Here is a 19381-nt window from a genome sequence, read left to right as displayed (position 1 = left end):
ACAACTTAAAAAAATATATATTTAGGGATCCCTGGGTGGCGCAGCGGTTTGGCGCCTGCCTTTGGCCCGGGGCGCGATCCTGGAGACCCGGGATCGAATCCCACGTCGGGTTCCCGGTGCATGGAGCCTGCTTCTCCCTCTGCCTGTGTCTCTGCCTCTCTCTCTCTCTCTGTGACTATCATAAATAAATAAAAATTAAAAAAAAATATATATATATATATTTAATGTGTAACAGAATTATACAGTAACTTCCATGTGTCACCTACTGCCCCTTCCCGTTATCAGATTTTTCCATTTGTCTCAAAGATGTCCTTTTCAGTATTTTAATCAAGATCCAAAAAAGTGTCTTTATTGTATTTTTTGATGTCTCTTAAATTTCTTTTAATCTGCAACAGTACACCCCCATCCTATTTTTTGTTTAGACAGTGGTCATTTGTCCTGCTAAATTTTCCATATTGCAGATTTGGTTGATTGCATCTTTGAGGTGTCCTTTTAAGTTGTTCCTCTATCTTTCATATTTCCTGGGAACTTGTAGCTAGATCTAGAGGCTGGATTAATATCAGGTCAAGTTTTCTTCCGGCAGGAATGTTTTATAGGTAATATGTACTTCCTGTTGTGTCATATCAGCAAAGCATGTATTGTCGAGACTTTCTCACTTAATAATGATACTAGGATTTTTCAGTAGGTTCATGTTGTTGGCCTAATTAGTCTGTTAGAAAGTTCTTTAGTGTGATTTATATTAAGAAATGCATGTTTTGGTCTTTAGCTTGTGACACAGAACTCCCAAAACCTTGGCCTCTACTAAGTGTGACAATGATTATAAAGATGTCCTTTGTGTATGTCCTATGTGTATTTTAGTATGTTAATAAAAGACACACCTAAGATGGGAGCTTGATTGCCAGGAGAACCAACCTTATGATTAGAGGGCTGGAGCTTTCAATCCTATGTCCCACTCCTCTCTAGGGGGGAGATGGGGCTGGAGATTGAATTAATTCCCAGTGGCCTGTCATTTAATCAGCCATGCTTATGCAATGAAGTCTCCATCAAAACCCAAAAGGATGGGTTTTGGAGAGCTTCTGGTTTGGTGAACATGTGGAGATTCAGAATGAAGTGATAACTCTTGGAGGGGGCATCAAAGCTTCACACCCTTTGCTCATACTTTGCCCTGTGCATCTCTTCCATCGAGCTATTCATGAGTTATAACCTTTCATGATAAACTGGGGATCCAGTAAGTAAAATGTTCTATGAGCCATTCTAGCAAATTAATCAACCCAAGAAAGTAGGGGTTGAGGGAACCTCTGATTTGTAGCCAGTGAGAAGTATAGATGACAATCTGGACTTGAGACTGGCTGGCATCTGAAGTTGGTGGCCAGGGGCAGTCTTAGAGAGTTGAGTCCTTAACCTGTGGGATATGACGTTACCTTCAGGTATATAGTTATTTATTTATTTGTTTGTTTGTTTAGGGATTTTATTTATTTATTCATGAGAGACACAGAGGCACAGACACAGGCAGAGGGAGAAGCAGGCTCCATGCAGGGAGCCTGACGTAGGTTTCGATCCCAGGTCTCCAGGATCTCGCCCTGTGCTGAAAACCACTGAGCCAGCCGGGCTGCCCCCAGATATATAGTTTTAGAATTGAGTTGAATTGTAAGACCCTCAGCTGGTGGAGAATTACTTGGTACGAAGCCCCCAAACCCCACAGCATATAGGAGTGTTGTGCAGAATTGTATGCTCACAAACTTTTCGTCTAATGGTTTTGCATTGGTTGAATTCTTGAATTTGCATTAATTTATTACCTTCTTTTTGTTTCCCAGGAATCCATACCTGTTTTGTTTGTAAGCAGAGTGGGGAAGATGTTAAAAGGTGCCTTTTGCCCTTGTGTGGAAAGTTTTATCATGAAGAGTGTGTCCAGAAGTATCCACCCACTGTCATGCAGAACAAGGGCTTCCGGTGCTCCCTCCACATCTGTATAACCTGCCATGCTGCTAATCCAGCCAGTGTTTCTGCATCTAAAGGTAGGGGTTTCTCACATGGACTGGCCTAATTGTAGAACCTTGGATTCATTGGCAGTGTGATTTCCAGATGCAATGTGGCATGTCTCTTCATGTCCTCTCTAGCTTTTGTCAGAGTATCAGCATTTTATGTGAGAGAAAAAAAAATGATGGACTAGTCCAGTAGTTCCCATGTTGTATTCCATGGAGTCCTATTGTTACATGGTGGTTTCAAATATTTGGATTTCATGTGATACTTAGTTTGAGAAAGTGTTCTGCTGTATGTGTTCCTTTCCCTTCTCCATTAGACCAGAGTGTATTCTTTACCTGTGGACCCCTTATATCCATGGTTGTCAGATGTGATATTACTCAGAGATGAATTTAGGGCAGAATTAACGTTTTTGTTTTGTGTTGATTTTTTTTTTTTAATTGGAAACTTGTATCCTGAAACCTTTTTTCTGCTTTATAGTTAGGTTGAGAACTAAGGTTTCCAAAACTGACTGTGGATATATAGATAAAGTGAAGTTTTCAAGTCTATTCTCATTGGGAAAATAATCACTTAATTCTGTTCAGTGATAATGGGATCTCTTACTAATTTTCCTAAACCCAGTACTGTATTTCTACTGTTAAATGCTTGTGTGCTCAAAGAGCCCCTACTTCTCCCATAGGGGATTGAGCAGGAAAAATTTGCCAGACTTTTCTTCTAATTAGACTGGCAGTAACCTTTTATATGATTTCCTGAGCCTATAGATTTCATCACTTACGGACAATAATTTTACTTGCTTGATGAAAATTACAGTTTAACCACCAGTTTATCTTCCTCTTTTCAGTTACTATTGTGGATTGCATTTAGCTGGTTTAATAATGGCTTTTAGTTGGTGATATATGTTAGAGGACATATTTTATCTTAAAGAGGGTAGAAAGATTCATTCACCTAAAAGTTCAGGCTTTAAGAATCACACAGTACCAGGCAATGAAAGCATGCATTAGTCTTTCTCCCAGCTGGCCTTTTATTCTTATTGTGCACATCTCCCCTATTTAGTTTGAGGCTAATCCCAGGTTTCCTAGGAGTCAGGGCAGTGGATTGAATAGGGCTTTCCTTGGTGAGGCAGGCTCACTTAACAGTTGTAGGATCTGACTCCTTGTGGCAACTTAATGCATAGCTCCCATGTGAACTTTTCATAGTGAATTGTGTGTTTTATGATCCCTGTCCTAGTAGTGCTGCTTTCTATTAGTGACATTTTCTTACTGACAGAGATTTCAGTAACTCATGTTGTTTTTTATATTCAATCTCTTTTTCTTTTGCTCTTCTGGTTTTTCTGTTTCTCATAATTTTAGGTCGCCTGATGCGCTGTGTCCGCTGCCCTGTGGCATACCATGCCAATGACTTTTGCCTGGCTGCCGGGTCCAAGATTCTTGCATCTAATAGTATCATCTGCCCTAATCACTTTACACCTAGGCGGGGCTGCCGAAACCATGAGCATGTTAATGTTAGCTGGTGTTTTGTATGCTCAGAAGGTAAGACATGACTGCTTAGTGTATGAATGGTCTAAAGAGAGATTAATACAATATTCTAATTGCAACAAAAATTATTTTCTTCACATTACCACTAGAGAAATATTGGGAAGTAATGTCCTGAATTAATGACAACATAGCAGAACATTTAAACTTGTTTTTTTCCCCAGTAGGGAAAGCTTTTATTTATTTATTTTTGAATAATGACCTTATTTTTCTTAAAATGAGAACAAATGAAGGGTACCTGGATTGCGCAGTTGGTTGAGCATCTGACTCTTGGTATGTATGTATGTATGTATGTATTTATAAATTTTGTTTCAAAGATTTTATTTTATTTTATTTTATTTATTCATGAGAGACACACACACAGAGAGAGGCAGAGATGCTACACAGGCAGAGGGAGAAGCAGGCTCCATGCAGGGAGTCCGATGTGGAACTTGATCTTGGGACTCCAGGATCACACCCTGGGCTGAAGACAGGTGCTAAACCGCTGAGCCACCCAGGGATCCCCTGACTCTTGGTTTTAGCTCAGGTCATGATCATAGGGTTGTGGCATTGAGCACAGTCTGCTTGAGCTGTTCTCTCCCTGTGCCCATTCTTCCTTCCCTGCTCCTGCATGCATGCCTATGCACGCTCTCTCTCTCGCTCAAATAAATAAATAGATGTTGAAAAAAATAAATGATAACAAATGAAAGAAGAAAAAGACAAAGGAAAGGAAATAAAATCACCCTTGGAAAATGGAATTTGATCAAACAGTACAAACATCTAGTTAGAAGATGGGTAGGTTTGGGGGACTTCATGTACAGCATGGTAACTATAGTTAACAATACTGTATTGTATATTTGCAAGCTGCTAAAGAGTAGATCTTAAAAATTCTCACTACCACCAGAAAGAAAAAAATTACAACCATGTGAGATGTTAGATGTGTTTCCTAACCTTATTTTGGCAGTCATTTCAGTGTGTACATATATCTAGTCATTCTGTTGTAATTTTAACCTTCTACAATGTTCTATGTCAGTTATATCTCAATAAAGCTGGGGAAAAAAGGAAAAGTAAATTGGAGGTAAATAATAATAGTAATAAATAAATAATCCCCCCCCAAAATAAATAAATAAATAAATAATCCCAAATTGTCCCACCTGCCATCAGAAAAGAACATTGCCTAATTTTAAGTGATACTACCTAAGACATTAGCACATGTACCCAGAAAGCAGGGGTAGATACCTACATAGAAACAATTCTACAAGATGAGATTATATCATACAGTTGGTTACTTTTTTGTTAAATCATTTATTTATGAATTTAAAGGGAAGAAAGAAAGGGAAAGTGAAGGAATTTATTATGAATGTCTGTCAAGTGTTTCTTCACCATATAGATATTAATTCTTAAAAATTCTTCTAAAGTGGAGGAAAAATAAATTTTTTATCTTTTTTTTCCTTCAACTTAAAACGTACTTCTCCTTTTGAATGGTCAGTGTTAGGCTTCTTATATACATTTCCTTTCCATTCTTGACAGCCTGATTTTTACTAGTGAATGATTAGTAACCATCACTAGTCTGTTTACTCTGGTGCTTTTGTAGTTCTGATTTCCTTATTTTAATTTTTCTCATCAGGGGGCTGAACCTCTAGGAAGCACCCCTTGGAAGTATAATTCCCTGCTTGAGGCTATTTGTCATTTGCCTCTATACTAGAAGCATATGTTGGGTTAGTACAAATGTTTAGGCTACAAGTTCTTTTTTCTTAGACTGTTGTGGACATTACTTCACTATTTTTTGTTTATTTATTTGAGGGTAGAGGGAGAGAGAGCATGTGTGTGAGCGGAGGAGAGCGGTCGAGGGAGAAGGAGAGAGAATCCTAAACTCCACATCTAGCTTGAGCCCAACACAGGGCTTGATCTCATGACCCTAAGATCATGAGTTCGGCTGAAATTGAGTCCTGCTGGCTGAAATTGAGTCCTGCTTCACCGACTGAACCACCCAGGCGCCTCCTGGGGAAATACTTGAAAAGTCAAAATGTGTAATTGAATGACCATGCTTTTTGAGAAATTTAGATATGCTAAATAGTGCTAAAGCCAAAAAAGGCTTTTTGGCTGCTTTATGTGATTGAAAATGAATGGTACATGACAATTTAAGGAAAAGTTACACTTAACTGAATGGAGTTTGCACCAGGACATTGTTTGTATCCTCAAACTATGCTGTTAATATAAAAAATAAATAAAAAGAATGTTAAATGCAATAGTGTGAATAGAAAGGGAACTTTTGGTAGAGATGTTTAATTCACCAAGTGGACATTCTTTTTGTTCTATAATACCTACTCCTTATAACACTGTCTTGTGGTAAACACTGCTACCTATTTGTGGTATCACCCTTCTTTTGTTTAGAAGAAAGTTAAAGATAAGAGTTTGGTATTTAATAGCATTTAAATATAACTTTCTAGGGCAGCCCTAGTGGCGCAGTGGTTTAACGCCACCTGCGGCCCGGGGTGTGATCCTGGAGACCCGGGATCGAGTCCCATGTCAGGCTCCCAGCATGGAGCCTGCTTCTTCCTTTGCCCTTGTCTCTGCCCCCCGCACCCCCCCCCTTCTATCATGAATGAATAAATAAATAAATATAAAAAAAAAAACTATTATGCCAACCTTAGACTAAAAACAGGTTTCTGGGAAACTGAAGTGTAGCTCCAAAATTTTTTTCATTTCTTGGAGATGGGATGATAACACAGTTTCAGCATTAGACCATTTCTTTTTTTTTTTTTAAGGGAGAGTTTGGGGGGGGAGAGAGAAAACGTTATGAAGGTTCCATGCCCAGCGTAGAACCTGACCTGGGGCTCAATCTCACAACCCTGAGCCGAAATCCAGAGTCAGACACTTAACCGACTTAGACAACCAGGTACCCCAGCACTAGACCATTTCTAATTCTATAGTGGGATGAAATGAATGACATGGTTTAGAGTGAGGGTGCCCATGTTATAGCATTCCTGACATGGAGCATCCTAACTGAAAAGCTATCGAGTCCAATAATGGATACTCATAATGATAACTGAGTCCCCTAGAAAACTTAATAGCTGTAGCAGTGGCCCTCAAAGTGTGATCCATGATCCTTGTAAAGGGGCGAGGACCCAGAGACCCTTTTAGGGGCTTCCATGAAGTTGTAACTCTTTTCATAATAATAATAATATTTGCCTTTTATAGTTTGTTGACATTTGCACTGATCGTTCAAAACTAGCTGTGGGTAAAAACTCCTGGCACCTAATACATAACAAGGCAGTGGCTCTAAACCCTACTAGTAGAATCAGTGATTGTATTCTGTGTCACCACACACTTTTCAGTTTAAAAAAAAAAAAAGTTTCACATAAGAATGTCCTTGAATAAAATTTGATTTTATTAAATATCAGCTCTCAGGTGAACATTGTTTTAACAGAATAATGATAAAATAGAAAGTACACATGAAGTGATTCTGTTTCATACTGATGGTTATCTTAAGTTAAAGCACTCATGTAGTTGAGTGGCACCTGGGTGGCACTGTCAGTTGAGCGTCCGACTCTGAGTTTCAGCTCAGGTTGTGATCTCAGGGTTGTGAGATTGAGCCCTTGTGTCGGGCTCCCCACTTGATGGGGACTCTGCTTAGGATTTTCTCTCTCCCTCTCCCTTTGCCCCCACCTCAGGCTCTCAGCTCAGCAGAGCTTCTCCATCTTCCTCTGAGCCTCCCCCTCACTTGTGTGCACACACTCTCTCTCTCTCAAGTAGATAAATCATTAAAAAATAAAATATTTGCAAAAATGTACAACACTGAGCTAACAGTTTTTTATTTTGGAAGATATAGTTATTTTTTACAAAAATGTTATATAATAGATTTACAGTTATTTTTAAGTGAATTAATAAATATATATTTTTAAAAAGATTTTATTTATTTATTCATGAGAGAGAGAGAGAGGCAGAGAGAGAGAGAGAGAGGCAGAGACACAGGCAGAGGGAGAAGCAGGCTCTATGCAGGGAGCCCGATGTGGGACTTGATCCTGGGTCTCCAGGATCACGCCCCAGGCTGAAGGCGGCGCTAAACCACTGAACCACTGGGGCTGCCTGAATTAACAAATATTTTAAATTTTTCTTAGTTTTGGTTTCTCATTAATAAGTTCAATATTTTTAGCCTACATAAGCAACATTTCTTTGGGAATGTGCAGGATAAAATTGTCCTGAGTCCAGAAAGCCCGAGACCTGCTTTCCCACTAAGATTATCCTGCTATTAGACAACAGAGAAAGAGTAGGGCCTTAGGACATTTTTGCCCATGTATAAGAGAAAGCTAAAGGTGATCATCCAGAGTATTAGGATAATAATACGGTAAGTTGCTAAATTGAAAGGAAACAGTTCCTGGAATTCAGCAATATTTTTAAAATTTATTTTCTCTTGGGGCACTTGGGTGGCTCAATTGGTCAAGCTTCTGCCTTAGGCTCAGGTCATGATCTCAGGGTCCTGTAATTCAGCCCTGTGTCCGGCCTCCCTGCTAAGCAGGTAGTCTGCTACTCCCCCTCCCTTTGCCCTTTGCTCCACTCATGCTCTCTCTCTAAAATAAATAAAATGTTTAAAAAGAATTTATTTTCCTTTACCTCTCCCACAAAATGTCACTTTTTCCTCTTTTGGTTTCTTTTGATGGTTCATGTAGTTTTCCCTCTTCTGTCTTACTTGTCTTTCTCCTATACTTTCTCCTTTACTGCCACCAGATAAAGTCTCCTGCCTATTTCCCATCCATTTACCCACATTAATCATGTTGTTTTCTTTTCTCATATTTCAGCTCATAATCACATTATGTCCTTCCCTACAAAACTGTTTGCCACTATTTCCCCTCAGCTCTGTCCTTAGCCTTTCTTCGAGTATTCTTATGTGCAGATGTCTTTTTTTTTTTTTTTAAGATTTTATTTATTTGTTCATGAGAGATATGGAGAGAGAGGCAGAGGCTCCATGGGGAGCCTGGTGTGGGACTTGATCCCAGGATCCTGGAATCATGGCCTGAGCCAAAGGCAAACGCTCAACTGAGCCACCAAGGTGCTGTCCCTATGTGCAGATTTCTTTTTATTCTATATAACCTCCTTTTAAGGTCTAGTGCAAAGGGCTTATTGTAAATGAAATATTTCTATTCTGTTACGAAAGCCTGCTTATTAGTAAAAGGAAGATTTTTCTACCAAGTTCATGTGATTGGCAAATCACACAGTTAATGAGATTGTGACTCAGCAGATAACTAAGCATAAATAGGAATGTTCTAGAAGGTATGTCATTGAGGCAGGTAAGTTATGTGACTCTGCATCACTTTTAATGTCCCATGCTAAGATTGTTTGACTTATCCTACAGAATACACAAGAATAGCTAAATAGGAGTTTCAGAGTATAGAATACAGGCTATATGTATTGAGTAAGCAGGTTCTTCAAACTTTTTTTTTTAAAGATTTTATTTATTTATTCATGAGAGACACACAGAGAGAGAGGCAGAGACAGGCAAAGGGAGAAGCAGGCTCCCTACAGGGAGCCTGACTTTGGACTCTATCCTGGATTCCCAAGGTCACGCCCTGGGCTGAAGGCAGCGCTAAACCACTGAGCCACCTAGGCTGCCCCAAACTTTTTTTTTTTTTTTTTTAAGATTTTATTTATTTGAGAGAGGGAGAGAACATGAGTGGACGGGCGAGGGTCAGAGAGAGATCGAGAAGCAAACTCCCTACTTAGCAAGGAGCAGGAGACTCAAAGTTCGATCCCAGGTCCCTAGGATCATGATCCTAGATGAAGGTAGACGCTCAACCACCTGAGCCACCCAGGCACTCTTCAAACTTGTTTTGCAGCAACAGACTTTTTCCAAGTGAAGTATCCCTGAATTCAGCGTCAGTATCCAACAGATAAAAGGAGAGCTTCTCTAATTGAAAAGCAGTTGGGTCTTAAGTACACAGTTCTGGGGCAGCCCCGGTGGTGCAGCGGTTTAGTGCAGCCTGCAGCCCAGGGCGTGATCCTGGAGACCCGGGATTGAGTCCCACGTCGGGCTCCCTGCATGGAGCCTGCTTCTCCTCTGCCTGTGTCTCTGCCCCTCTCTCTCTCGCTCTGTGTCTCACATGAATAAATAAAATAAAATCTTTTAAAAAAAAAAAAAGTACACAGTTCTGACTTCAAGAAAATAAACCCCTCAAAGCTTGTTTTAAGAGCCTGCTGCAAATGATTGAGAAAAGGAAAAAGTCAGGATGAGTAGAAATTGTATAAAGATGGTGTCACAAAGTTCAGATTTTTGTGGGATATTACGAGTCAAAAAGGGCACAGTGAAATCCAGATGGATGTGGACATATACTTTGCTAAGGTCATTTTTTTTTTAATTTTTATTTATTTATGATAGTCACACAGAGAGAGAGAGAGAGAGGCAGAGACATAGGCAGAAGGAGAAGCAGGCTCCATGCACCAGGAGCCCGACGTGGGATTCGATCCCGGGTCTCCAGGATCGCGCCCTGCACCAAAGTCAGGCGCTAAACAGCTGCGCCACCCAGGGATCCCTACTTTGCTAAGGTCTTATCCCCCAGTAACTCTTCAGGATAAGACTTGGAATTACATGCTTGAGTCTAGCATGTTTGAAGCATGTTCATTTCTTACATAAGATAATAGTCTGCAACCATGAGGATTTCAGCTTCAGATATATAAATTGAGTCACTTTGAAAATCTTTAGGAAGTGAAAATTCTTTTTTTTTTTTTTTAGGAAGTGAAAATTCATTGTCATTGCAATATATGTAATTATCTTGGTGTCTGAAAACCTCAATGGAGAGGGGAGAACATTTATTTAACTGAAGTTTAGGCAACAAATCACATTAGTACCTGTGAATTTTGTCACCAGTGAAAATCACAGATGTTTCAGTTGTAAATACTTTAAAACATTTTGAGGGCAGCGTGGTAGCTCAGCGGTTTAGCACTGCCTGCTGCCCGGGGTGTTGATCCTGGAGACCCGGGATCGAGTCCCATGTCAGGCTCCCTGCATGGAGTCTGCTTCTCTCTCTGCCTGTGTTTCTGCCTCTCTCTCTCTCTCTCTCTCTCTCTCTCTCTCTGTGTGTGTGTGTCTCATGAATAAGTAAATAAAATCTTTAAAAAAAAAAATAAAACATTTTGAGATCATTGTTTCTGCTAGATCTTGTTATTTTTGTAATACAAAGAAACATACAACTCTAATCTCTTGTTCTATTCTTTTGTTAATTATATGTTAATATAACAGCATCCTTTTAATCTGGATTTATAAATGTTACGCTGATACTTAAGTATAAGTGTCAGATATTATTCAGGCCATTTAATCACTTGTTTAGTCTTCAAATGTGGTTATATTTACTGTTTGTTGTGGAAAATTTAGCCTTTTTTTTTTTTTTAAGTGAAGAGAAAGAAAGGTGTATATGCACATACTTGACTTTATTAAGAGGTTGACTTCTGATCTCACTGCCCTAACCTAATTTTGCCAATAAGATCTCATATTTATTTGCTGTAAATCTAACAAACCCTCAAGTTATGGTTCACAGGATCATTGGAAAGAGAATAGTGCTCTTACAGAAAAGTATTTCTGAATTAATTAAGTTACCACACCCTTGGCTGGGACATAAATAATTGGTTAGGAGCAAAAGCTGTTTCAGCTGGGTCATTATTTGTAGCCTTGTGATTCTGAGTTCCAGATTCTTTGATTCCCACAGGAGGCAGCCTTCTATGCTGTGATTCCTGCCCTGCAGCTTTTCATCGTGAATGCCTGAACATTGATATCCCTGAAGGAAACTGGTATTGCAATGATTGTAAGGCAGGCAAAAAGCCGCATTACAGGGAAATTGTTTGGGTAAAAGTTGGGCGATACAGGTGAGTGAGCATGAGGGAGATTGGCACTGATTTCTTTTACCATCTCATCCTCTGTTTCTTATGATCTCAGATACAGTGCTTAACTTTTTTCTATTTTTTTGTTAATAGTTTATCCAGTTAAACAAGGTCCACCATTATCCAGTTAAGCAAGGTCCTCCATTAATTTTTCACTGTAAAAGAAAAAAACTCAGTTTTATGTTTTGTGATTAGAGGAATAATATATATTCTCTGTAGAAAATTCATGAATGAAAACAAACCCATAACAAGGAAGATAGGTTGCTAAATTTTGGCTTATGTATTTGGAGACACACAATGTCACACACCCTCCAAATAATTGGCCTTGGAGTTTATACTCAGTTTTGTGTCTTTTCCTTTTTGAAATTATTTTTATTGACTATGGAACATATAAAAGATTATCATAAGATGCATGATTTAAAAGAATCAAAAAGGACCATCTATGTATGTACTTCTCATTTAAAGAACTAGCCTGTTGCTGGTACTTTTCAGGCTCCCTCCCTGACCCTCACTGAGTCCATTCTCTTCTCACCCCTAGAGATAACCATTATACTACATTTTGTGTTTTTTAATCCTTTGCCTTGCTGTAATGGTTTACCACATGTATAATATTTTGTTCTGTGTGTTTTAGACCTCTTCATAAAGAAATTGTTGCTATATTTTCTTGCATTTTGCTTTTTTCATTTACTGTTATGCTGCTGAAATTTATAGTAGTGCAGTGCTCTAGTTCATACTTTGCTGTTTTACATTTCTTTATATAGTCTTACAATATAGTGTGATTCGTGTATCCTTTCTTCTCTTTGAATTATAAGCATTTTGTCAATGTTCCTTAGTATTCATGCACAGTTTTTCTAGGAATAGGGGTTTCCATCTTAAATAGCTAATGCCAAATTGTCTTCCTACAGTGGATATGTAAAGCATTAATTTACATGCTTTTTATCTTATTTTGGGAGGAATTTGTAGTTGTCATTTTTCTATACCCCTCACGATTATTCAAAGTTTTCCTTTTTAAAGGCCAAAATGTATTTCAGTGTATCATATACCATAGTTATTTTATCATTCCCTAAGTGTTGAACATTTAGATTATTTCCAGGTTTTCATTCTTAAAGATAATACTTCAGTGAACATGATAGTCTAAGCTTTGTTGATATCTTCTATGAGATAATTGTTATTTATTGTTAAATTATAATTTCCTTTTATAGATTCCTTAAAGTAGAATAACTGAGTCTAAAAAGTGTATATGTGAGCACATCTGTGAGAGTGGGCATTTTCAGATTTTCAGCACATACTACTTATTTGTTCTCTAGTTATATTGTAAAAATGCACTAGTTTGGACTTTGATGTAGATAGACGTTGCTATTCCTTATTCCCGTCCTAAAAGATAGGTCATTTTCCTGGTGTTTTGCATTCTTCTAAAGTCTCCTTGTTTTCACCTTTTCCAGGTGGTGGCCAGCTGAGATCTGCCATCCTCGAGCTGTACCTTCCAATATTGATAAGATGAGACATGATGTGGGCGAGTTCCCTGTGCTTTTCTTTGGATCTAATGACTATCTGTGGACGCATCAGGCCCGAGTCTTTCCCTATATGGAGGGGGATGTGAGCAGCAAGGATAAGATGGGCAAAGGAGTAGATGGGACATATAAAAAAGGTAACTTTATCCTTTTTGTTTCTCAAGCCAACACAGACCTTTGTTGCCCTAGTACCTATTCTGTTATGTATTAGAATTCACATATATTCCATTAGCAGCTGTGTTCCACTCTCTGGGGCAGCTATAGGATTTTACAGGAAAGTTCATCCACATAATTCATTATTTTTGAGCCTAACCTTTATGGAACTGGATTTCCTTGGGAAGTTTTTGTTTTATCAGTTCTGTTTTCTCATCATCTCGTTAAGCACTGCAGCTTTGGAACTATTTTATAGCTTAAACCCTCTGGTTTACTAGACAAGAGTCAGAATCTTTGGTAGAATTGTGTTTGTTCCAGGGAAGTTATAGAGAAGTTATAGAGCAAAATTAAATAGTGAAAGTCAAAGCATAAATGTTCTGAATCAAAAGATTTTTTTTTTTAAGCACGCCTAGCAGTGAAGGGGACATTTGGGGTAGGAGATGAGTCAACTATGAGCCTTAGTTTTCTCTTACTATATAATTAGTAAAGGTTGCTCTGAGAATTCAGTGAGATAATAAAAACAAAAATCATCAGAGCACATAGTTGGTATCCCATAGTGATAATTATCTTCCTTTAGCTGTACTTTAAAAGATAGCATAGGTATTTCTTGTTAATTTGAATATATTTGGACATTGAAGAATAGAAGGTTTTGTATGGTGAGGTGAAGATTCTAAGTATGTGAAACTTTCTCATAAGGTAAAGATTCTAAGAAAGGTCTAAGCAGGTGAAAGTTCCTGGATGGGGAATGAGAATGATGACTACAGGGAACAAGTTTCAGAAAGGTTCCATTTGCCTCATGTCATTTCAGTGGGTCCTCACTTACTTGTTGACCATGGGGTTTCTGTGTAGGTATGGGCGATTAGTATTAACACTATAGGAGCTTGGCTTATAGTTTTATAGTCTTGGATGGTCAGGGAACAGTTGACCAACATCTTTTCCTATGTAGAGGTGGCCATCACAGAGGCTCAAGGGAGAAGAAGTTGTAGGGAATACCACAGATCTTCTGCTGAAGTTCTGGGATTCTGCTCTTTCTGTGCCTCAACTCTGGGCTAGTTGCATGCCTCTGCCTTCAAGGAATGCATGGATGGGGGAATCGGACACAGACACAAGCAGTTCAAAATGCTATTCATTGAGTGTTGTGGCAGAACTGTGCATGCTATGGGAGCAGACCAAGAAGAAGCATAACTGTGCTGGGAATCAAAGTTTGGAAGTCACGGATGTTTTTTTTTTCCAAGTAACTTTGAAGAGTGAACCATAACAATAATAGTTATTTGTTGTTTGTCAGTCCCTGTTCAGTTTGTCTTCTGCTTTAAGTCCTTATGGCAACTATATAAGTTAGGTGTGCTTGTCCTTATCTTACAAATGAGGAAATTGAGGCACATAAAAGTTAAATTACTTGTCCAAGATGCCAGTGCCAGTAAGTGAAAGAGGAAGGTTTCAAACTCTAGTAGTCTGGCTCTAGAATCTAAACTCTCACCCCTGCACTGACGGTGAAGAAGTTAACAAATGAAAATGTTGCTGACAAGAAGACAGCACATGTGAAAGCATACATTAAATCCAACATGTTGAGTGAGTGACCTCTAGCTATGTGGTATAGTTTAAGATGGGTTTGGGGGAACACAGGGCTATTAGCCAGAAAAGGTGGTAGGTAACTTAAATGATCAGGGCAGAGTTTCTAGAAATCTTTGAATAGAGTTTTGGGACCGTAGAAGGTGAGAGGCTGCAGCCAGGGCTGTCTGTGAGATAGCTGTTTTTGAGAGTTCCAGGCAGTCACAGTGAAGTATTCCTGGGGTAGAGAGGATGATGGGTATTTGAATAGACGTTATAGACTAGGCAGGACATGCTGAATAATAGAATGAAGAAAGAAGCGGTTATTGAAGAAAACTTAAGGACTCCAGGCAACATAAACTCTGCTAGATAGTTAACATGGAAATTGAGGAAAAAGGATGTTTTCTTTAAAGAATTGACAGAATATGAGGAAAGCTACAGAGAAGAAAGAGTGAAAAGAACTGGAGTTCTTTTCAGAGTTTTTAATCTGAGTTATAAAGAATAAATTTTTAAAAAGGAATGAAGTAAAATTTTGTTTTAAGTGGAAAAGAATGAGAATCTTAAGATTTTGTTGGAATTCTAAAATGTTACAAGTAATAAAAAACAAAAAAATAAAATGGTACCATTTTTAAGCATAAAACTGTACGGGACTTGAATACAAATCAGCTATGAAGATCTGTGTATTATTACAGCTAATAGTTGATATTAACAGATTGAATCTTAGGAGAGGAATAGGATGGATAGAGAATTAGGCAAGAAGAAGAAAACTTCAACTTTGAATTTTTTCCAGAGGAATGCAGCAAGTTACTTGGTACCTAGGAGACAGAATGTTTCTGGAGGCAGGAGGTTCAGAACTGAGGAAAGAATTAGGCTTAATTAAGGACAGTGACTTTGCTGAGCAAATGTAGTCTTGTTAGCAGGTGTTATTTGTCGGCTTTTTCAAATGATTTAGCTGGATTTGTTTTTGTTTTAAATTTTCCTCTGAAGGTGGTATGTAGTGCTAAATTATGTTTTGTCTTAATGCTATATCTAAATACCCTGGGGATTATAAATTAACTTGAAAATAGCAGTCCTATGTTCTTCTTAGTTTTCCATATAGTGCCGGCTGGTTTTTAAAAAGATTTTATTTTTTTGAGAGAAAGTGCGCACTAGCGAGGGGGAGGAGCAGAGGGACAGGGTGAAGCCGACTCCTCGCTGAGCAGGGAGCCTGACGCCGGGCTTGATCTTAGGACTCCGAGATCATGACCAGAGCCAAAGGCAGATGTTTAACTGACTGAGCCACCCAGATGCCCCAGTACTGGCTGATTTTTGTCTAAAATATGGAACTTCTCCAACTTCAAAGGGAAAAAAAGACAACTCCACACAAGATTAAGTGACTTGTGCTGTGTGTTTTCTTAGCTCTTCAGGAAGCTGCAGCAAGGTTTGAGGAGTTAAAGGCCCAAAAAGAGCTAAGACAGCTGCAGGAAGACCGAAAGAATGACAAGAAACCTCCGCCTTACAAACATATAAAGGTGAGAAAAGATCACAGGAGACTGTCTCTCCAGGAGAGACTGTGTTATAGAGTGCTGTCTTCCTGCTCTGTTCATGAAAAGGTTTGGAAGCACAAGCACAGTTGCTGTTAGATAGAGGTATGAACTTGAAAGATGAGTAAAGGTTCCAAAGCACTTTCCTAGCCCATTGTCTGCACTTTACATAAAGTCAATTGTGTGTTGATAACTTCTTCTGTTGCCTTGGAAAGTCTTCTTATAGAAATGGGCTGGATTAGATTCTGTGCGCAGGCAACATCTTGCAGTTTGAAGGAGATTCAAGAACCGTGATAAAAAATGATAAATAGCTCTGAGATAATGTGAATAATATACATGGTAAGTCTTCATGGTAATGGCTGATACTAAAGATACTTTAGGTAACCAGTATGATTAGGTTTCCCAAGGTCAGGAGAATTCCTGGTAGGTGTACCTAAGCCCTAATGTGTCTAATAAAAGAGTCATCACCATTTATCATCTGGGTCCAATGGACCCTTTGGTTTTTTTGTTTTGTTTTGTTTTGTTTTTGTTTTTTTAATGTTTTAAGTCATTTTTATAAATAATTTACAGATGTAAAAATACGGAAATAATGAACAAATTTATTAGACATTTTAGTAAGTACTTACTAAAACCTCTTTAAAAACCTTTTTATGAAGTTGTAATGTTCAGACATCAGAAAACATGAAAGAATACTATTGGATCTCTTAGCAAAATGAGACTGCCTGTGTTCTTATATAATATTTGTAATGATGTCATTCCTGAATAAGAATACCGTATTTCTTCTTCTAACAGAAAGTCATTATTTGTGTACCCATTGATACTGAGTTTCTGAAATCTTAGAACCTGAGTTTTCACATAGAGATCAATTTCACCACCACCTTTAGAATCTAATGTGGTCAAACACATCCCAAGTAGTCCATGGGACATACTTAAACTAAAAAACTTTTTTTAAAAAATCTGAAATTCGGATTTAGTCAGGTGTTCTGAAGTTTTATTTGCTCAACAGAACGACCCTACTAAAAGCAGACTACAACCGTACAAAAGCACACTACAAAATTTTTTTTACTTTCTGGAAAGATGATTTAATACTTTGGGCAGTGCAATATGGAAACTAAAGTGTGACTGTTTCACTGTTGCATGCATTAGCTTTTGTTATTGCATCATTTTTCTGTTCTCTTGTTAGCTTAGTCTTTTTTGGCATAGGTAGGAATCACTGAGTAAATAGGAGTAACCACGAAACAGTAAAATGTTATGAGATAAAAGAAATTAATAACACTAAACTTCCATAATATAGTTTAGATTTTTCAAAGGGTTTAATGGATGTACATGGTAGTTGCAGAATAGAATGAGAGGGTTTTTAATTTTTTTCCTTTTTTTAAAAAAAAGTAAGTTTTCTTTTTGATCTTTAGAAGACCTCTAAGAAAGAGCATGGAGTCCTCAAAAAGGAGAAAGTAATCTCGTTCTCACAGTCAGAGATGTCAGATAACAGCAAGGGAGGCATTTCAGAGTAGCACGTCAAGCATAGTGAGCTCTTAAGAAAGCAGCTTCTTGGGAGGGAGTGATCTAAAACACAGAATTTAGAAGCCAGCTTTTTTGCTCCATAACCCTTCCCCACCTTTTTCAAAACAAATACATTTCGAAGAAAAAATTTTAGAAGGATTGGCAAACTCTACAGTCCATGGGCCAGATCTGGCTTACTATGGTTGGGGGGATAAAAGAATGAAAATAATATTTCCAGGGACATGAAGATTATATGAAATCCAAATATCAGTGTCCATAAATGAAGTTTTATTGACACTTATCTATGATTATTTAGAAATTGGCTTTTGAAAAAAAAAAAAATTGTCTTTTGCTTCTTTTATGCTACATGCACCAGAAATCTATAGCCTGCAGTGCCCAAACTATTTCCTGTCTGACCTTTTACAAGAAAAGTTTGTCAATCCCTGATGTAGAGTGAGCATTTAACTGTACTTACTTACCTATCTGTATTGTTCTTAACTGTGTGTTTTTTTTTTTTTTTTTTTTGCTTATATTTTATGTTAGCCAAGAAACTTAACTTGGAATTACTAACAAGTTAGATCAGATTAATATCTGAATTTGAAAAATGAAACATACCTTTATAGAGAGAAAAGAAGTAGGATGAAACTTTTGTGGGAGGGAGGGCAAGTCAGGATGCTTTGTTGTTTTGTTTTTTGTTTTGTTTTGTTTTTAAAGATTTTATTCTTGAGAGAGGCAGAGGAAGAAGCAGGCTCCATGTAGGGAGCCTGACCTGGGACTCAATCCTGGGTCTCCAGGATCAGGCCCTGGACTGAAGGTGGCGCTAAACCGCTGAGCCACCCGGGCTGCCCAAACAAGGTCAGCGAGCCAGCCAGGAGATACTTTGAAACAGGGATGTATGTTTTATTAATGCCTTATGTGTAGACCTGCAGTCTGAGATGATTGAGTCAGTCTTTACCGTCTGTCCCCTTTGCTTTCCTCAGGATTGTGACTTCCTTTTGCATGTGCTAATAAAAGTATTCCTCCATTAATAAGATGTTTACAGGGCACCTGGGTGGCTCAGTTGGTTAAGCGTCTGCCTTCAGCTCAGGTCATGATCCCAAGGTCCTGCGATTGAGTTCCTGTCGGGCTCCCTGCTCACGGGATGGGAGTCTGCTTCTCCCTCATCCTCTACCTACCTCCCCCCTGCTTTTGCACGCTCTATCTCCCAAATAAATAAATAAAATCTTTAAAAAAAAAAGTTTATAAGGTTGTTTTTTTAAAAAACTTATTTATTGGGGATCCCTGGGTGGCTCAGTGGTTTAGCGCCTGCTTTTGGCCCAGGGTGCGATCCTGGAGTCCCAGGATCGAGTCCCGCGTTGGGCTCCTGGCATGGAGCCTGCTTCTCCCTCCTCCTGTGTCTCTGCCTCTCTCTCTCTCTCTCTCTCTCTCTCTATGTCTATCATAAATAATAAATAAATATTAAAAAAAAACTTATTTATTGAGGGAAAGAAAGAGCACCAGCAGGGGCAAGGGCAGAAGCAGTCTCCCCGTGAGCAGGGAGCCCAGTGGGGCGCTCGTTCCAGGACTCATATCATGAACTGAGCCAAAGGCAGACCCATAACCAATTGAGCCACCCAGGAGCCCTGAGAAATACACAGTTTTTGCCAGGATTTTGAAGTATCTGGGAAGAGATATGGCAGAGTTACATCCTTGTGTAAGGTAATATCAAGAACTGGTTTAAGGATACAATATATTTCTCTAAACAGATTGGAAATTTTATAATACTGTTAAAGAAGAGGAACACCTG

The 19381-nt window shown here is 38.5% G+C and overlaps 1 protein-coding gene across 10 annotated transcripts in view; it reads left to right on the top strand.

Annotated features, from left to right (window-relative positions):
• Nucleotides 1-19381, top strand: part of NSD1 (nuclear receptor binding SET domain protein 1) — a 154575-nt gene that overhangs the window by 116817 nt on the left and 18377 nt on the right. For all 10 annotated transcript variants that reach the window (XM_025434216.3, XM_025434206.3, XM_025434220.3 and 7 more), the window contains 5 exons: nt 1815-2015; nt 3330-3509; nt 11189-11345; nt 12803-13008; nt 15971-16083. In XM_025434216.3, the coding sequence (XP_025290001.1) occupies nt 1815-2015; nt 3330-3509; nt 11189-11345; nt 12803-13008; nt 15971-16083 (857 nt within the window). The remainder of the gene's footprint in view (nt 1-1814; nt 2016-3329; nt 3510-11188; nt 11346-12802; nt 13009-15970; nt 16084-19381) is intronic.

Source organism: Canis lupus, chromosome 4 (genome assembly GCF_003254725.2).
Source record: "Canis lupus dingo isolate Sandy chromosome 4, ASM325472v2, whole genome shotgun sequence".
NCBI lineage: Eukaryota > Metazoa > Chordata > Mammalia > Carnivora > Canidae > Canis > Canis lupus.
Note: the sequence above shows the minus strand (reverse complement) of the source record. Positions and strands in the feature narration are given on the sequence as shown.